General features: G+C 42.7%; 1 protein-coding gene across 7 annotated transcripts in view; it reads right to left on the bottom strand.

Moving 5' to 3' along the window:
• Window positions 1-16139, bottom strand: part of FARP1 (FERM, ARH/RhoGEF and pleckstrin domain protein 1) — a 193531-nt gene that overhangs the window by 62863 nt on the left and 114529 nt on the right. For 6 of the 7 annotated variants that reach the window (XM_084524108.1, XM_084524103.1, XM_084524105.1 and 3 more), the window contains exons 3-4: window positions 5151-5255; window positions 367-409 (exon numbers count right to left, since the gene is read on the bottom strand). In XM_084524108.1, the coding sequence (XP_084380234.1) occupies window positions 367-409; window positions 5151-5255 (148 nt within the window). Of the gene's footprint in view, window positions 1-366; window positions 410-5150; window positions 5256-5522; window positions 5640-16139 lie in introns of those variants that run through there. The other variant, XM_084524109.1, reaches the window with a different exon arrangement.

Raw genomic sequence — 16139 nt, 5'->3', positions numbered from 1 at the left:
TATCTCAGGAACGTGTGCTCCCTCAAATCCTTCTTTATTGCATCCTTTTTTCTCTGCAAAACTGTTCATTACCTCAGTGCTCCTAGTGCCTGACTAAACCTTCTCAATCTGCTGCTGGCTCAGCCCCGTCAATATAAAAGGCAAAACCAGAGGCGTTCGATGTCTGTGTGCTTTGTAGGACTTGCTGCTGGGACACAATTTCACAGCAAGCGCCGTATGTCTCTCAAGGTCAGAACAGAAATAAGAAATAATCCAAACAAAATTCAGAAAAGGACGTTGAGAAGACAAAGGTACCAACTGACAGAGTACTCACTTACTTGGCTGCTCTTGAACCAACATAATAAATGTCAGTAAGGAAGTACTTACTTCTAATCTGTTTCATAACAGGCTTCAAAAGATCAAGCCACACCTGAAAACAAAAAGAAGGTGATGTTATAAACTCTAAACAAATGCATTTTTCATTGCATTAGATTTTAGATTTGCTTTTACTTATCTATTTTTTTCCAGTGTGGTTTTTCTCCCCAGAACTCTTGAAGATGCTCAGGAAAAAGTGTTGTGCTGGGGCATAGCTTTTGCAACAGTACAAATTCAGGGAGCTGGGAACACTGACATTTTCCCTTTACTTGTCTCAGATACCAACAGTTGCAGCATGGTTGGTCAGCAGCCCTTCATTTTGTGGAGAAGTGAAAGAAGAAGCTGAGAAAAAGACAGTCCTGTGCTGTCCCTGTGGTCCTCACTCAAATTAACTTTCTACAGATCTGGGATTTCTGCTTTCTACAGATCTGGGCAGCTCAGGCCAATGCTTTCTTAATCGGGTGCAGTGCAACTTCGGCAAATAGTTTATTTTCATCTGTTTTTTTAGCAGCCTGCTTTTTCTGGACATCGCATGCGTCTTTCCTTTGGATTTCAAAAGAGAAGGAATGGATTGAAATGGCTTGTTCAAAGCCTAAAAGCCAACTCTGTAGTCTCAATCAAAAGGGCCTGGACGTATCACCTATCCACCTGAGGCAGCCTGCAGAAAGCCCGGGGAGAATCACACACAAGATAAAAGCCAAATGACACGCAGGAACCGGGGAAGTGTGACAGCTCGCCGAATTCAGCTGATAACCGTGCCCGAGATTTGTGTTTTGTTATCGCACTGAATTGCAGGGAGCCCCTTCCTTAGAGACTTCTGGAAGCTGCGGAGGAACTTCCTACAGCCCTCACAAAGGTTAAAGCCATTAAAAAACAAATCAACCGAGTCTTCCTCCAGGGAAAAAATCTATATTTAAATGAATACACCTTTGACCTTGAATAATTTTAGGTTGCGCAGAGACTGAAACACGCTCAAAATACCCATTTTAGAAAATCACCTGAGAAGCCAGACAGAAGCAGGCCTGCCTGGCTGCTGTAGCTGTGCCAATGCTGTTTGCTATTTTCCTAATCACCATAGGAGTGCTTGCAATTAGCAAAGAGCTCACATTCCTGCCCTGTTACACTCCCTAATGTTTCTCAATGGAATTCTTTTTATGTTTCGCAGCCTGTGAAAGTCTCTTTCTCTGGAAAGGCTCAAGAAGCTTGGTTATCCAAGAATAGGAAAACAGTGTTTATCACCTGTTAAACTCGTTCTGACACTTTTTGGCATTTCGGTAACTTAAACTGTTTTGTTTCAGAAAGTTGGCATGGACGTAAGCTGCAATGAAGGTCAGGATCTTTGCCAAGCGTAGCGGAGAAAAAAAAAAATCCTGAATACGAAGCAGGCAATTTACAAGAATATGGGAGTCATATTTTTGATCCCAAAAAAATGTCTCCCAGAGGAAGTTTATGATAAAGCATGAGCACTGCAAGTACATCATTCCTTTCTCCGCTTTCCCAATCACCCTACCAGCAAGTCACAGCATCCTTTATCAGGCTGGAAGGTGGGGCAAGATGAAGACCTCATCAGTGCCACCGAACCCAAGCAATCAAAACTTACACATCATGCGGCTCCCACCCTGTAGCTATGCACAGTCAGTCTGAGCTTGATTTATAAACTGGAAAAATACTGTGAGGATGCACTTAGGATTCCTGCTTTTCATTTTCTCTGCATCTACCAAGGCTAGATTCTTCATTTCTTAAACAAAATTGGGCATTCCATGATAGTGACTGGATTTCTGCAGCTGAAGAACTGGGGCAGACATCAAGTGTGATGAAACTTTGTAAAACCCCAGGTTTGGCAACAATGCCTCATTTCCCCTTGTCCTGGGGTGAAGTGCAGCCCTCACACCCTGTGTTCACCTCCCATGCACATCTTCTCTGCTACATACATAGCAAACGAACACATCCAGCTGCCAGGCATCATGGCATACAACCAGCAATGTGTGAAGCATGATGTCTGGAGCCCTGCATGTTGAAACAAACACAGCTGAACTGTGAATACATGGCTTCGTGTACATATGATCACATCTAAACAAATATGCTCCGAATATTTATTTTTCTTTTTACATTCTGTTCTACACCGGACGAGTGATTAATTCTCTTCAGATGATCTGAATATAAAATATGCATGTGTGTTTTCTTTCTTAGATATGAAACTAAACACAATTTTTTATTTGCACAATGCTTTAATTCTACGTTATAGCCCTTACAAAGCTCAAAAAGGTTTAAATCCCACAGGAACATTTACATCAACTGCATCACAGAAACTAGTAATTATGACTTAAATGTAAATACTGCTCTCACCCCGAATGCTGCTCCATACCAAAACAATGATTCATAATCAAATCTCTTGCTTTAAGAGCTTCTGTGAGCTGTTTTTAAAATGGATAGGATAGGATAGGATAGGATAGGATAGGATAGGATAGGATAGGATAGGATAGGATAGGATAGGATAGGATAGGATAGGATAGGATAGTTCAGTTGGAAGGGACCTACAAAGACCATGAAGTCCGACTGCTTGACCAATTCATGGCTAACCAGAAGTGAAAACAAATTATTAAGGGCATTATCCAGATGTCTCCTGAATACTGACAGGCAGGGGGCATCAACCACCTCACTAGGAAGCTTGTCCCTGTGTTTGAGCACCCTCATGGTAAAGAAATGTTTCCTTTGTCTAGTGTGAACCTCCCCTTTGTGCTGTTCCTGCGTGTCCTGTCATAGGTTACTAATGAGACCAGAGACCAGCACCTCCTTCTCAGCTTCTCCTCCTTGGGAAGGTGCAGAGATCATTGGTGTCACCTCTCAGCCTTCTCTGTTCCAGACAAGCCCACCCAAGTGTCCTCACATCTCCTCACAGGACATGCCTTCCAGTGCTTTTACCAGCTTTGTTGCACTCCTCTGGATGCTTGCAAGGACCTCAACATCCTTTTTATGTTGCAGAGCCCATGCTGAAGACATTACTTCCACCGTATTTCACTATTTTGGGGGCACAGCTGACAAGGGGTGAGCTAGATCTAGGGATCTCCCCCTTTTTCAGAAACAGAGACTGGATAAACTGGCAGACATAGATCCGTGCTGTCAGATGCTTGGCTAATACTTCATTTTGCAAGGGTAGGGGCTGGATGAGTTACCACGCTTGATGTATGGAAGTATTGCCGTGCATGTCAAACTGGGAACAGCCTTGGGGTTTTCTTTCAACCTTCCTCTTCATCACAGAGCCCCAGATCCCCCACTGAGATCATCTGGATGTATTTCCAGCCTGCCACTGCAAGGGCCTCAGGCACTGGCAGCACCTCAATCTCTCCTGTGTTCTGCCTCGAGCAAATAAACCATTTTGTTTTCACAAGACTGCAAACTGTTAGTTTACTTCAGGTCTCTGATCAAAACACAGAGGGTCATCTATTTGAAACTTAATGACCTGTGAAGTAGGGAAGGTCAATCAAATGACCTTCTCTATTTTCTAGAAAACTAAAAAGCAACTGTATACACACACTAGAAGTTAGGATTTGTTTCAGCTTTATATACATACATCAGGAATGTCAGCTTGTCACCACTAACATGGATGCTCTGTTGTAGTAGCACTGTACAGTTGCACTGTTTTGAAGGGTCACATTAAGCTCTCAAGTTACCTACAGCATTAGCCAAGGATATTTGGCAGAATATGAAACTTTTTAGGAAGTTGTGTTTCATGCAAATCCAGGAGCAAACTGGATCATTTTTAAAGATCGATGTCCATTTTTCAAAATTTCCTCTTTAATTATAGTTAGCCAAAAGCTTTATGACCTGTAGCATTCAGTTAGAGTGCCTATGTTAGCCTGCACTAAGGCATGACAACAGATTACTGCAGCAGCAGATAAATCCTTTTTGGCTTTTGGTTAAGAAATATTGCTTCTTAAAGTAATTTTATATAGAGACAGATACAGATATTTTTTTTTCTAATTGCCCAAAGTCACCTCCTTTAGGTCAGCCAGGCTACATGTGCAGAACTCACTGAACAGGCAGCAAATCCAGTATACACCAGCATGTACAGGTCAAACAACCCAGACACCTGGCCCACATACCAGGAGGTCACACATGAAGTCTGAAGGGAAACAAACCTCAGAACAAAAGCCGTCGTAGTCTGGGAAGTCATTCGACTTTGGCTTTTCTCTGCTACTGTTCCCACCCTGGAAGTATTAGTGCAATATCTGAATGCTGTCGGCACCTGCACTCAGAGTCCAAAGTGTGAGGACCAGCACACCTGCCGTGCTACATGGCTCCCCAGACAGGACTTTCAACAGTTTACTTATATATTTATCCTCTCCCCACCCCCCCTCTTTTTTATTAACCTCGTTATATTTTATCTAATCATCTTCCTGTCCCAAGATGTTTTTCATGGAACTGTGTCACAGTCGTTGTTAACTTCTCTGTCTGCAGACTCCATGCTCCAGATTATGCATGACTGTAAAATCAGAGCTGAGACTCTGCAGCAGACCAGCCTCTGGCTTCTCTACTGCAACTGATAAAGACGAAATGCCGTCCAACTCCTGTCTGAATTGGCTGCTATTTTCAACACAGATGAAACCTGACAGGACTAATCAGATTTTAAAAACATTGCTTCAACTTCAGCAGGCAAGAACTGTACTGTTGTTTTTTTTTTTTAAGTCTTATTTTTTTTCTTTTGAAATTCAGCGTTAAACACACCTTGTAAGTAAGGAGCAGGAAGAGAGAATACAGTGTGTATGCAGATGAAAACCAGGTGAAAATTAACATACCATCATCTTTTTATGATCTGGAAATTCAAGACCAAAATAGTCGCCTTCAACAAGGTTCAGGTGGTTGCAAACAGCATCGTGCAAAACTTTCCCTGGAGCTCTTTGCTGTAAGAAGAAAACAAATCCTAGGGTTAAGTGCTGCAGATTAACAAAGATGCTTTTAATTAGTGGCAGAAAAATTACTATGCTAAGAAGTTGTCCAGAAAACAGCACTGCCAATACAGCTTACAAAATCAGTGGTTATTTCAACCATACCCACAGGGCAGCTGAAAGTAATTACTCTAATTTTAAAGCTATGGAAAATATCCACCCATCCCTGGATGGCAGCTAAGAATGAACCTTTAGAGCGTTTTTGGTTTGAGAGAAAAATACCATGAATTAGAAAATTGGTATGAAGCACCGAGGCTGGTCAAGGCTCCTCTGTGTTACTCTTGCAAGAGTTAATGAGTAAATCAGAGGAGTCAAGAGCAAGCATTTCCTTCTCCACTATAAAAGTCTTCTCACTACAAAGACCAGATGTTCTAGCCCAATATTAGCTCCCAGAGCTGCAGTTTTGCTGATTGTAAGGATTCTTCTCATCAGCACATCAGTTAAATCCACACCTGCAGCAAATACGGCAAATTACAGCTCACCAGCAATTCTTTGGCAGAAAACCCACACTTTTTCAGTGAAAAGGCCAATCACTGAAATCAAATATTTTTGTTCTTTGCAGAAATGCACCTATTTTAACTCAAGAGTCCCTGAAAAAGAGATCTCCGCTCACTTGAGAATAAATAATAGCCCACTAAACGGCACAAACTCCAACAGCACAAGAGACCCATGTTCCTAATTACACCCCAGCCGAGTGCCCTTGCACTCAGCCCACAGACTCGCCCTTTCCCTTTCTGCCCAGTAAATTATTAGTAAATTATTAGTAAATTATTAGAGCAAAATGAAACAGCAGAAACACAGTGAACGAAAGAAAACCATGTGAGGCAGGCTGTTGGGTTGGTGAGCTGAGTCAGGAAGGGCAAACCTGAGCTCAGGTCCCTGCATCTCCTGGCCGTGCCCTTAACCAACAGACTTACTGCATAGGAGTTGTGAGAGGGAAATAGGTGGTAGCGAGGCTTGAGCAATAGAAAGGATGCCCTTTTTCTGCTGCAGGACGCAGTGACCTGATACATCAAGGCTGGCTGGTTTTGAGAGCAAAGTTGGAAGGGGAAAGCCAAATTCACCTCCTAGGAACTTGCTGAGCAGGTTTGTGCCCCGGGTACACACATTGCCTCTAACAGACCTATTGCTCCATGAACTGTTTGTTCGTGTTACCCACAGCAAACGTTGGTCTTACGAATGCTGTCGGAAAACAGACGGAGAACAATCAGAGAGCAGCACTCATTTTTCAAGCATTCATCAAAACCAACCTCGCTGTAACTGCAACAGTTCATCCCCAAATGCCAAACGAGGACAGAGAAGGAGAGAGAAAAAAAAGGAATCTGATGCAACACCATGTAAAACAAAACTTAAGTGTGAATATATTTGAATGGGCTCACTTCATGTTCTCCAGCTTGGTTACACTGCAAACATCTGTGATGACCAACACCCAGCCTGCGCCAGCCCCTGCGCCCCGTGTCTCCTAACCGAGTTTCCCACGTTTTCCACTCCATCTCCTGCTGTACATAGGCACGCCCAAACATACATCATCTTTCAGTGAAAGGGCTTCCCAGTAAGTGCATTTTGTTAGAGGCAAGAGAATATTATTAAAAAGATGCTCAACCTAGTGTAATAACTCTAGTAGCTTGCTGCACTGAAAATACACTGATGGAGAAACTTCAGGCAAATGCCCCTGCTGCTAGAGAGCAGAAGGCCATTTTTAAGAGCCTTCCTCACTGAAAGAGTCAGATGGTATCTGGCACAGCCCAAACTGCATTGTTCCTCCCAGGAGAACAGGTGCCTCCAGGAACAGGCCAGGTATAGGACCAACCACCAGGAGAAGATGCAGAGCCCACCTGCGCTACCCCACCGCATAAGGTTAGCTGAGGAGAGCTGGCCCGTCTGATCTCAGACCACGAGTAAAAGCAGCTGATTAAAACCTGCTGGGTGTTTTCTGAAAGTCTTTTTTTTTTTTTTTTTTTTTTTTTTTTTTACTTATATGCATCTAGACAACAGAACGGCAGTCTTGTAGCATTTATGTCACTCGGCATTTTCTCTGAAGTGTGTCTCAGTAACATGAAATGCTTCTTACTCGAGTATTTGTAAATAAGATTATCATTCTAAACTCATCTTAGCTTTGATCAGTCCAAGTCAGAATAAAATCTGGCAGTTTATTCGAGGGGAAACACTGTGCATATAAAACGCGCTGAGATTTAGAGCCTGGTGACGCTCCTGGTCTTGCAGGACCAGAAGGAGAAGTACGACATCCAAAAATGCAGCAACTCCCTGGTCTTACAGAGATGTTGATTCAGGGCAGTTCCATGACATCCCTACTAAAAAATTTAAACACGATAAATTAAAATCTCAGTCTGCTGGGTGAGGAACCAAAACAGCAGGCACTGGAGGCGCAGGAAACCCCAGCTGACAGAGGAAGCATTCAGGGTCGAGTGTGCCACACCAGGGGCAGCATCAGCAGCCAGCAGTTGTGTCTGACTTCAGCGTGCTTACAAGGCCTATGGGACAACACAAGTCTTCTCCAGAACGTGGGAGGCATTTTCCAACCAGCAAGACGCCTGCCTCAGGCACTGAGCACAAAGGCAAAGCTTCATCAGCTCCCGTCCCATGGCTCTGTGGATGCACCTGCATCTCACAAGCTGCAGTTTGGCCACTTTCCATGCTCCACGCTGGTGTGGGCCTCATCCATGAGGCCCCAGGAGCTCCCTACAGCTCATAGAAGAAGGGCCTTCTCCAGCCATGGCGCAAAAGCACAGGCTTCTTCTCAGTAGGCCTTCTCTTCCCATCATGAAAGCCTCACATGCTGAGGAGAGGGAAGGCTCAGAAGGTCATAGATGTGGCCAAACACTGAGGGCAGGGGGAAAGGGAGCCAAAAGAACTATCTCCTGAGCCTCATTGAGTAAGAGCTCCCACCAGGGAGGGAAAGAGCTGACCTGAAGGTGAAGGTCAAGAGGAGGACGAGGCATGCAAGTGGGATGTTGACATGGAAGCTGCTGTGATGAAGGCTGGTGGCAAGACCATAAAGATAAGACCATTAGCTATTGTGGATGCCCCCCAGCTGGAAGGTGGGGAGGGAAACAAAGCAGGGAAGCTGCTGCTGCAGGTGGCAGTCCCCTGCTCCTATTTTTGTTGACAGCCAGATTCACGTTTAATCATAGAATCACAGAATCATCTAGGTTGGCAAAGACCTTCAAGATCATCAGATACAACCATCAACCTGACTGACCAAGTCCCATCGCTAACCCATGTCCCTTAGTGCCACATCCACGTGTCTCTTAAATACCTCCAGGGATGGGGACCCCACCATTCCCCAGGCAGCCCATTCCAATGCTGGACCACCCTCTCAGAGAAGAAATTCCTCTTAATATTCAGTCTAATCCTCCCCTGGCACAACGTGGGGGCTGTTAATCAGTGAAGAAAGACCGCAGCTCCTGAGGGCAATGCCTCCCATCCCAAAACACCCATCCACATACATTGGCAGTGAACTTTTCCTAGGCGATACAGCTGTGCTCTTTTACTCTTGATGACAAGTAGCCCAGACACCTGTTTTACAGAGTTTGGTTAAGACGAGGTGAATCCCAGCCATGCTGACAGCAGGGAATTGCTGCTATTCTCTTGAGGTGGTATTTAGCTACACCAAAATCACACTCTAATTTTATTACACTGAAAAGAAGCTCGCTGATTTCAAGCTACACATCCTTATTGCTTAATACTTTTTGAACTGGCCTTTCATTTAGCTCTGTAAAATTACATTTTAAAAGTCACTTTACATTTTCAGGGAACGTCAGGCCACTAACTTCTAAATTATGAATAATGTGCATCACATTTAGCTGCAAGCTATGAAGGTACCCAAAGCAGTAAGCCTTACACATTGTGCATTCAGTATTTGCTGTCTGCTCATTATTTCAATCTTATTCAATTTCTCCTCCTTCTCCTCCCACTAAAATCCAAAACAGTAAGTTGCTTATGATCTTCCAGTGGTGAATATTTTAATAGATTTAACAATTCTTTAATGTTCTAGTGATCTCCAATCTTTTTTTTTAAAAAAAGTCTGCATACTGGCTTAGACCATTCTTTGGCACAGTCTGCAATACAGATTTTTTTTTTTAAAAGGAAATTCACAGCAATATTTGGAAGACTTCCAAGACTTGAAAATAAGGGGGTTTGGACATATTCTTCTCACCCCCCTGCCAATTCATTTAGCAACTATTTCGCTAACCATCTACCAAATCAATGTGTCAGCTTATGACCAAAAAGTGATTTTAATATTTTTAATCTGTCTAGCCCACTTTCATCTGAAGTTTTTTCGTTTGTTTTTACATTACTGAGCAGTAACACCAGGTTAAAAAACAAATAAACTGCTTCTTTGGAACATCTGAAACACACCATCAGTATTTTGGTCAAAGTAAGAGCTTCATGTGGAAGCATAGTGTTTGCTTCTCTTCTTCAAAACTGCTGCAAATGGACCAGAAAAAAGTTTTTCGTTTTGTTTCTGCTCTTGCTAGTGCATTTGCAGCACCTGATAAGGAGAGAAAATAAATCCTTTACATTTATTCACACCTGCCACAATATAAAGGGAGACATTTCTTCCCCTAATGAATGTCCCTGTCACATTTTGAGTGCATGAAACTGAAATGAGTCAACCTGGTCAAGATAAATATGTTAGGAATACTTAAATACTACATTGTACAACACTTAAACACAAAGTTTATAAACTACTTGTTCTTTCAGTAAAAATTGCCATAAAAAAATGTATTTCTGTTTAGTGTGATTCCCAAATTATTTTATACTTCCGTTTAACAACTGAATTAAAATGATAGTGAAAACTTCCCCCAGTATTTTCTTATTTCTGCCATCATACACAGTCACAATCCATACTAAAAATAACAACCCCACATTCCTAACAGCATGAATTTTCTCAGTTATTTGAAGTTGTTAAAAATTATGTATGTATCTTCAGCTCTAAAAGGATGAAAAACCAACAAGTGTTCACGATAAGCAAATAGCATAAAAATAACCTCAAAGATGAGACCAAGCAACAGGGTTCTTAAACAAATAACCCTGACAAAAAATGTATACATCAAAGTAGGCTGGAAAACTGCTCACAGGAGAACAGTGCTGCTAGCATCTGAAGAGAAATTTCATATTTCATCCAGTTCTACTTTCTGCCATAAAATGAAGTGCATATTTCATATTTAACAAAAGTCTATTGCTCAAAAGGTGGGTTAAAAGCAGTAAGGACCGATCTGGGTGTTGCTGCTCGGGACCTAACACTGCCAAGACACTTGGAGATGCCCTGCCCTCTTTCTCCTCTCCTCGCTTTCAAAGTGTAGGTGTTAATCCTATAGGAAGGATTAGACAGCTGTAAAAATAGCTTCAGACCATAAAGATAGCTCTTACACCTGGGCATACTAGTTTTTGCTCTACTGTCCAGCTTAGGCTGGGAAGTCCTGAAGAAGTGGGGTTCACCACCCTCTGTATACCAGGACCATGTAACAGCCTGTTGCTGCTGGGACACAAGAATCAGGATTTTAAAAAATCATTGCAGTCTGTCACATTTTTCATACCAAAAGCCAGCATATCAGGGTCCCAGGGCACACAGTCACGTACTGGCAGAGAAGAAAGTCATACCCTGAAACGGAGCAGCCAGGCACTCTGGTCACTACATTGAAGCAAGCAGACCCTCACTCTGCACCTACAGCCACAAGGTATCAACCCCCTTTGGAGGGATGATGTGAAAGGGGTATGTTTTCATGATAACCTAAAGGCACCTCATTGCTTTTTAGGATATTTTCCATCATAGCATAGTGCAAGGCTCCACTCCTGGCATGTATCCCGCATGTTTTTGCACAGACTGCGTGCTGACCCTCAAAGGCAGGACTGAAGCCAAATGGAGTAACAAAATAAGTCTCTTATACAGCTTTAAAAAGGCAATTGATCATCTGCCGTGTATGTACAATAAGACTATTTAGTGTTCCCTTCTTGTTAGACTTCAGTGGACTGCTTTCCTACTTTATGCTCTCCACATAAGCTGTGTTCCCTTTCATACCAGTGCCTGCCTTTCATAGTCACTGATGTACGGTTTTATCCTTTGCTTGATTTTGTTGGTGGTGACAGGCTTTTAAACAGTACGACTGTAGAACATGGTGCTTTTTACTTCAGGTTTGTTTTACTTCAAATACCCGTCCTTAAAAAAAAGAAAATGCAGCTGCAAAGTTAACTCTTTTTTCCCTCACCTATCAGCTACGACAAACAAAATGATTTGAAAAATGACTATTTTAGGTATGTGTTTACTCACTGAAAACCAACACAGTGAGCAATTATGGAGGCAAAAATACAAAGAGAAAGAACTTAATAACCATCGCATTCACTTGCATTTGTAGCACCTTCTTCAAAGAAACATGTAATTTTCTACAGTTGAATGTGCAGAGATTTGTAACTGTAGTCACGCTCTTTTATTTCTGACTATGATAAACTGGCTTGTGCCGAGATATTTTCTAAAAAAGGCAAAAGCAGAAGGATTGTGCTGACTAGACTTTAAGCTCTCTTCTGATTCCCAAAATCAACTTTACCACAAATAGCCAACTGTAAAATTCAGGTGAACACTAAACACTTAACAGGAGAAGAAATTAAATATTACGTCTGCTTCTAAATAATCCTCTTTAATAGTTAAATAGAGTGGAAGGAAAAAGAAAAAAGATGATTTAGCAAAGCTGATGTAAAGTTGCATGATGAAACTATTTTCAGTTGTTCCTGATTAAGCCTCTTCTTGCAGCAGAGCCAGACCAACACAAAATTCAGCTACAGTAAATCCTCAAGTAACCACAGACCTCCATAATTATGGTACAGTAATGCTGCTGGGATCGGAGACTCTGCTTGGCCTCTTTTTACTTGGCTTGTAAAATGATGGTTTTATAACTTAATGGGCAAATACATGCCACACTGCATTATATATGCCAGTTCTTTGTGCAAGTGAGGAGATAAAAACCAAGAAGAGATGGGCTGGGCAGCTTCTGAAGCAAGCCTTGCGTATCACTGGCTAACCTGTCAGCTCCAAGTATAATGATCCAGCCATCTTAATGCTTTGCAGCTCTTACCAATGCAAATTGATGTTAATAGTCGTTTTATTTCTCTTTATTACTCTACTTTCTACCTGATGAGGAGTTTGTTACTGCAGAGCCAGCAACAACCACCGCAAAACTAGTGGAGCCCTTTGTGAAGAAGAGGCTGGGGAAGAACGAGGCAGATCTGCAGCCCGGGGAATTTTCTCATCTGGTCACTCAAGGGACAAAATCCCACACCATGATTTATTTCGTAGGTCCATCCCACTGTCACCAATGCCAAAGGAATCTGAACTTCTCATCAGCTACACACCACTAACCCTGCAGACCTGGAACTAGTCATCCTTTGGTCACTGCAATCTAAGTACACATATGTTTATCCTGAAATGATAATCATGGTGAAAAGCATTAACAAAACACGTCATGAGCTGTTTCCCTGTTCTCTAGTTCCTTCAACTGCATTATAACATTTTAACTGACTGACATCTAGCCCTCCGTTAGGAATTACACCTGCCTTTAACTTTTATGTACTGACTTAGAAAAACTACACTGGACACACATGTACCTAAGAATCACTGTTATCAGCTTAAAAGGGATGTTCTGATCTCCTCTGCTAACAAATTCAGCTGAAAAACTTAATTTGTGTCTGGCTAAAGACCCTCCACGTAATTCTACTGATGGAGACAATGTATGTCTTTGCTTAAAATGTGAATGCTGTTTCCAGTAACCCCCTCAAAACCCAGCCCAAACACCACACTGCAATAACAGGTCTACCTGAGCTAATTAGTTCTGAAAATCCCCAAGCTTTTTTTCTTGTACTACAGCCATAATTGGTAGCTGTCTAAAGATAGGTGTAAAATATTTGTGGGGAGTCAGTAACAGTTTAAAGCTGCCCAATTTCTCACCCCAACCATCCAAGTCCTGGAGACTTCCAGTGGGAGACTCTTGCCAGAGCCACAGTCACTAAAACTAAATTACTTTCCTGCAACATCATTTCAAAGGCACACTGTGGACATGAAAAATTGAGACATTAAAAGAACAATGAAAAAACTTACTAGAAATATGTCAGCTAACTCCCTAAATTAGCTGCTGCCGATGCTGAGTCATCTCTGCCTAATTTTCCTAGCAAAGCTGAGAAGTGGTTTGTGGCTGTGCTTTATCCCGCTAGCAAGGCAAACATCCACTGCTGGAAGAGACTATTTTCCTTTCTGAAGAGTGCCATCAGCACGACGAACTCCAGCTTCAGGGCTTTGACACCAAATGGGGATCAAAGATCCCCAAAAATGTGGTTGCAAGAACCACAGCCGGCCCATCATGAATTTCAGATCTTGGAGTGAGTTTTGGGGCAGCTGCATGAAGCAGTGCCTTCCTTACCACCTGAAACAAGCTGCACGTAAGAAAAATGAAGGGCAACAATCCCTCCAGCTGGGTAGGTGGTGTCCCCAGCACGAGCTCTGCCCGCAGGGTTATGCCCCACAGCCGTCAGCAGCACAGGGATGCCCGCAGCCTGGCCACGGCGCGTGCGCTGCGGCTGCCGGCCTCGGAAAACACACCGCAGGCTTTGTTTTCAGAGAACTTGATGTGAAGCTGCTGCAGCCTCATTTTTCAGCAAGTTTTCTTTATGGAAAGCTGTTTTTCCCAAAGCTGAGGCTCTGGGAGAAAGTATATACCTGTCAAATAAATGTTGATATTGCTTTCCCTCCCTGCGAGCAAAAAAGTGAATGAATTTAACCCTCGGCCTCGGTGCTGTTTAGCAGCACACTGTGCTCCTTGTTTCTTCCGAAGAGCTGAAACCGAGGTTCAGAACACTCATTAAAAATACCTCGGATTGAATTTCATAGGCCACAACTTTTGAAAAGGAATATAATGGTACCATTCAGTGCACTCGGTGTAATTCCGCAGTGTAGCAGCCAGCAAGTAATTGGGGATGGAAACCCCAATCTCGGTGACACCCCCCTCCCCCTGGCTTGCCTCCTGCTTTTCCACTCCTCTATGTTTCAAGGTAAAAAACATCTAATTACCTTCTCAGGTTTTCTTTCATTTTTCTTTTTCTTTTTAAACATTAATTAGTGTTTTGAGAGGAAAATAAAAGCATTCTGTTGTTCAGGCCACTTTCTTTTCTGGTCTGTTTTCTTTGCCTCTTCGTTTTTCCTCACCTTGTTTAGCTATGAACAAACACTTTACTGAAATAAAGGAATGGGCAATTCTAACATCATCAAACTAGACAAGCAAAACCCTTCCATGCAGACCCGAAGCATGAGAATATACAGAGTTATGCCTACGTTGGGGTTACTAACTACAAAACCAGACTGAGATGCACAGTGGTTATTTATTATTTTTACTTGAATGCATTTTATTTTAGCCATGATTCTAACAAAGCCCTTTGATAAGATGGTTTTAAATGTAAGAAGTCTTAGGCGCCCCCCCCCCAAAAAAAAAGACACAAAATATGAAATCCTAAATCTGAAGCAAAATCAAATGCAATAGCCAAAAGCTTCTCGTAATCTTTCTTCGGTCCTGCATGGCTCTCAACATGACCTCTAATTAAACTGAGCAAGCCCTGGCATCACCCAGTTGTACATATTTTCCTTTTTGCTTTACTGGGGGAAGGATGGTACAATTTAACAATCGGATGTAGAATTTTTCAGGACCAGATTGTGAGCTTGACAGTACAACCTTCGATTAAGCCTTCAGGCTATGGCTGCTGCTAGCTCTAATGCATTCACCCTAGCTCTTGCCGTCAGCCAGCCTGCTGCTCCAGCTGGATCTTGTGTCCCGACAGCTACAACACGAGGCAGAGTAAGGAGGATTAACTTTGCATTAAATTTAAGCAATTGAGAGTTTCTTTAGGATCTGCTTGGTTCTGTTTTGCACATCTGATGGAGATTGGCTACGGAAGAGCTTGGCTATAGCATCCTGTGATTACTCCAGATTAGATGTGGAGTAATACTGTACTTCATGCATGAACCCAAACCAGAGACAGTCCCAGCTTCATTCCTAATGAATGAACCTCATAGCCACAAAATGTTTTTGTGAAAGCTCTAAGTGCAAAATATAAGCCTCAAAAGCTATCTCACCTTTTAGTACCTGAAAGGCAGAAATTTTGGGTTGTCTTTTACCACTCAAGTTCCCCATTTGCAGGAGTTTCTTGTTTGGTCATTCAAGGTCTGACACCAAGCAGACTGCCTCAAACAGCTTGGTGGATGATAAGAAGCATAAGAGGAATGAAGAAGGAGTGGAATTGGGGCAGTGGGTGGTACAGTAACGCTTCTTCTACCAGCAGATTTCAGATGCACCTGATACAGTCAAGGTGCACTTGCAAAGAAGGGTACAAAATACCCACCTCCCTTTTTAATACATCTACATAATTCTTCAGAAAGATCCTCAGGAGCTTCTCTGCTGGTTCTTTGCTGCCTGTCTGCAACTTGCAGTTTCTCCTGACACCGCAGAGGCTTTGAAAAATCCAGCCATGAGTCAGCCCAGCTTTCTGGAAGATGAAACTGCCTCTGGATGGCCAAAGCCTGATGACTGGTTATGCTAGCCAATGGCACAGAACTGCAGCAGTCGTAGGGGAGCATGAGCTGAGATGAATTTTCATCGGATTTCCCACCCCTTCCTCTGCATGTGTGTGTGTGTGTGTGGGCCCTGCAGAGTTACCTATGCCTGCAGCTAACGTGAGAGGCGAACAGCTCACGTGGTGCTCCTGCTTCACCGCTCCATTACCCGTACAAAATGTCCAAGCTCGGAGATTCCTAAGATATCTGCTTTCTGTCACTCAGATAGA

This window comes from Aythya ferina, assembly GCF_964211825.1.
Source record: "Aythya ferina genome assembly, chromosome: 1".
Classification (NCBI taxonomy): Eukaryota; Metazoa; Chordata; class Aves; order Anseriformes; family Anatidae; genus Aythya; species Aythya ferina.
The sequence above is the reverse complement of the archived record's forward strand: the minus strand, read 5'-3'. Positions and strand labels throughout refer to the sequence as shown.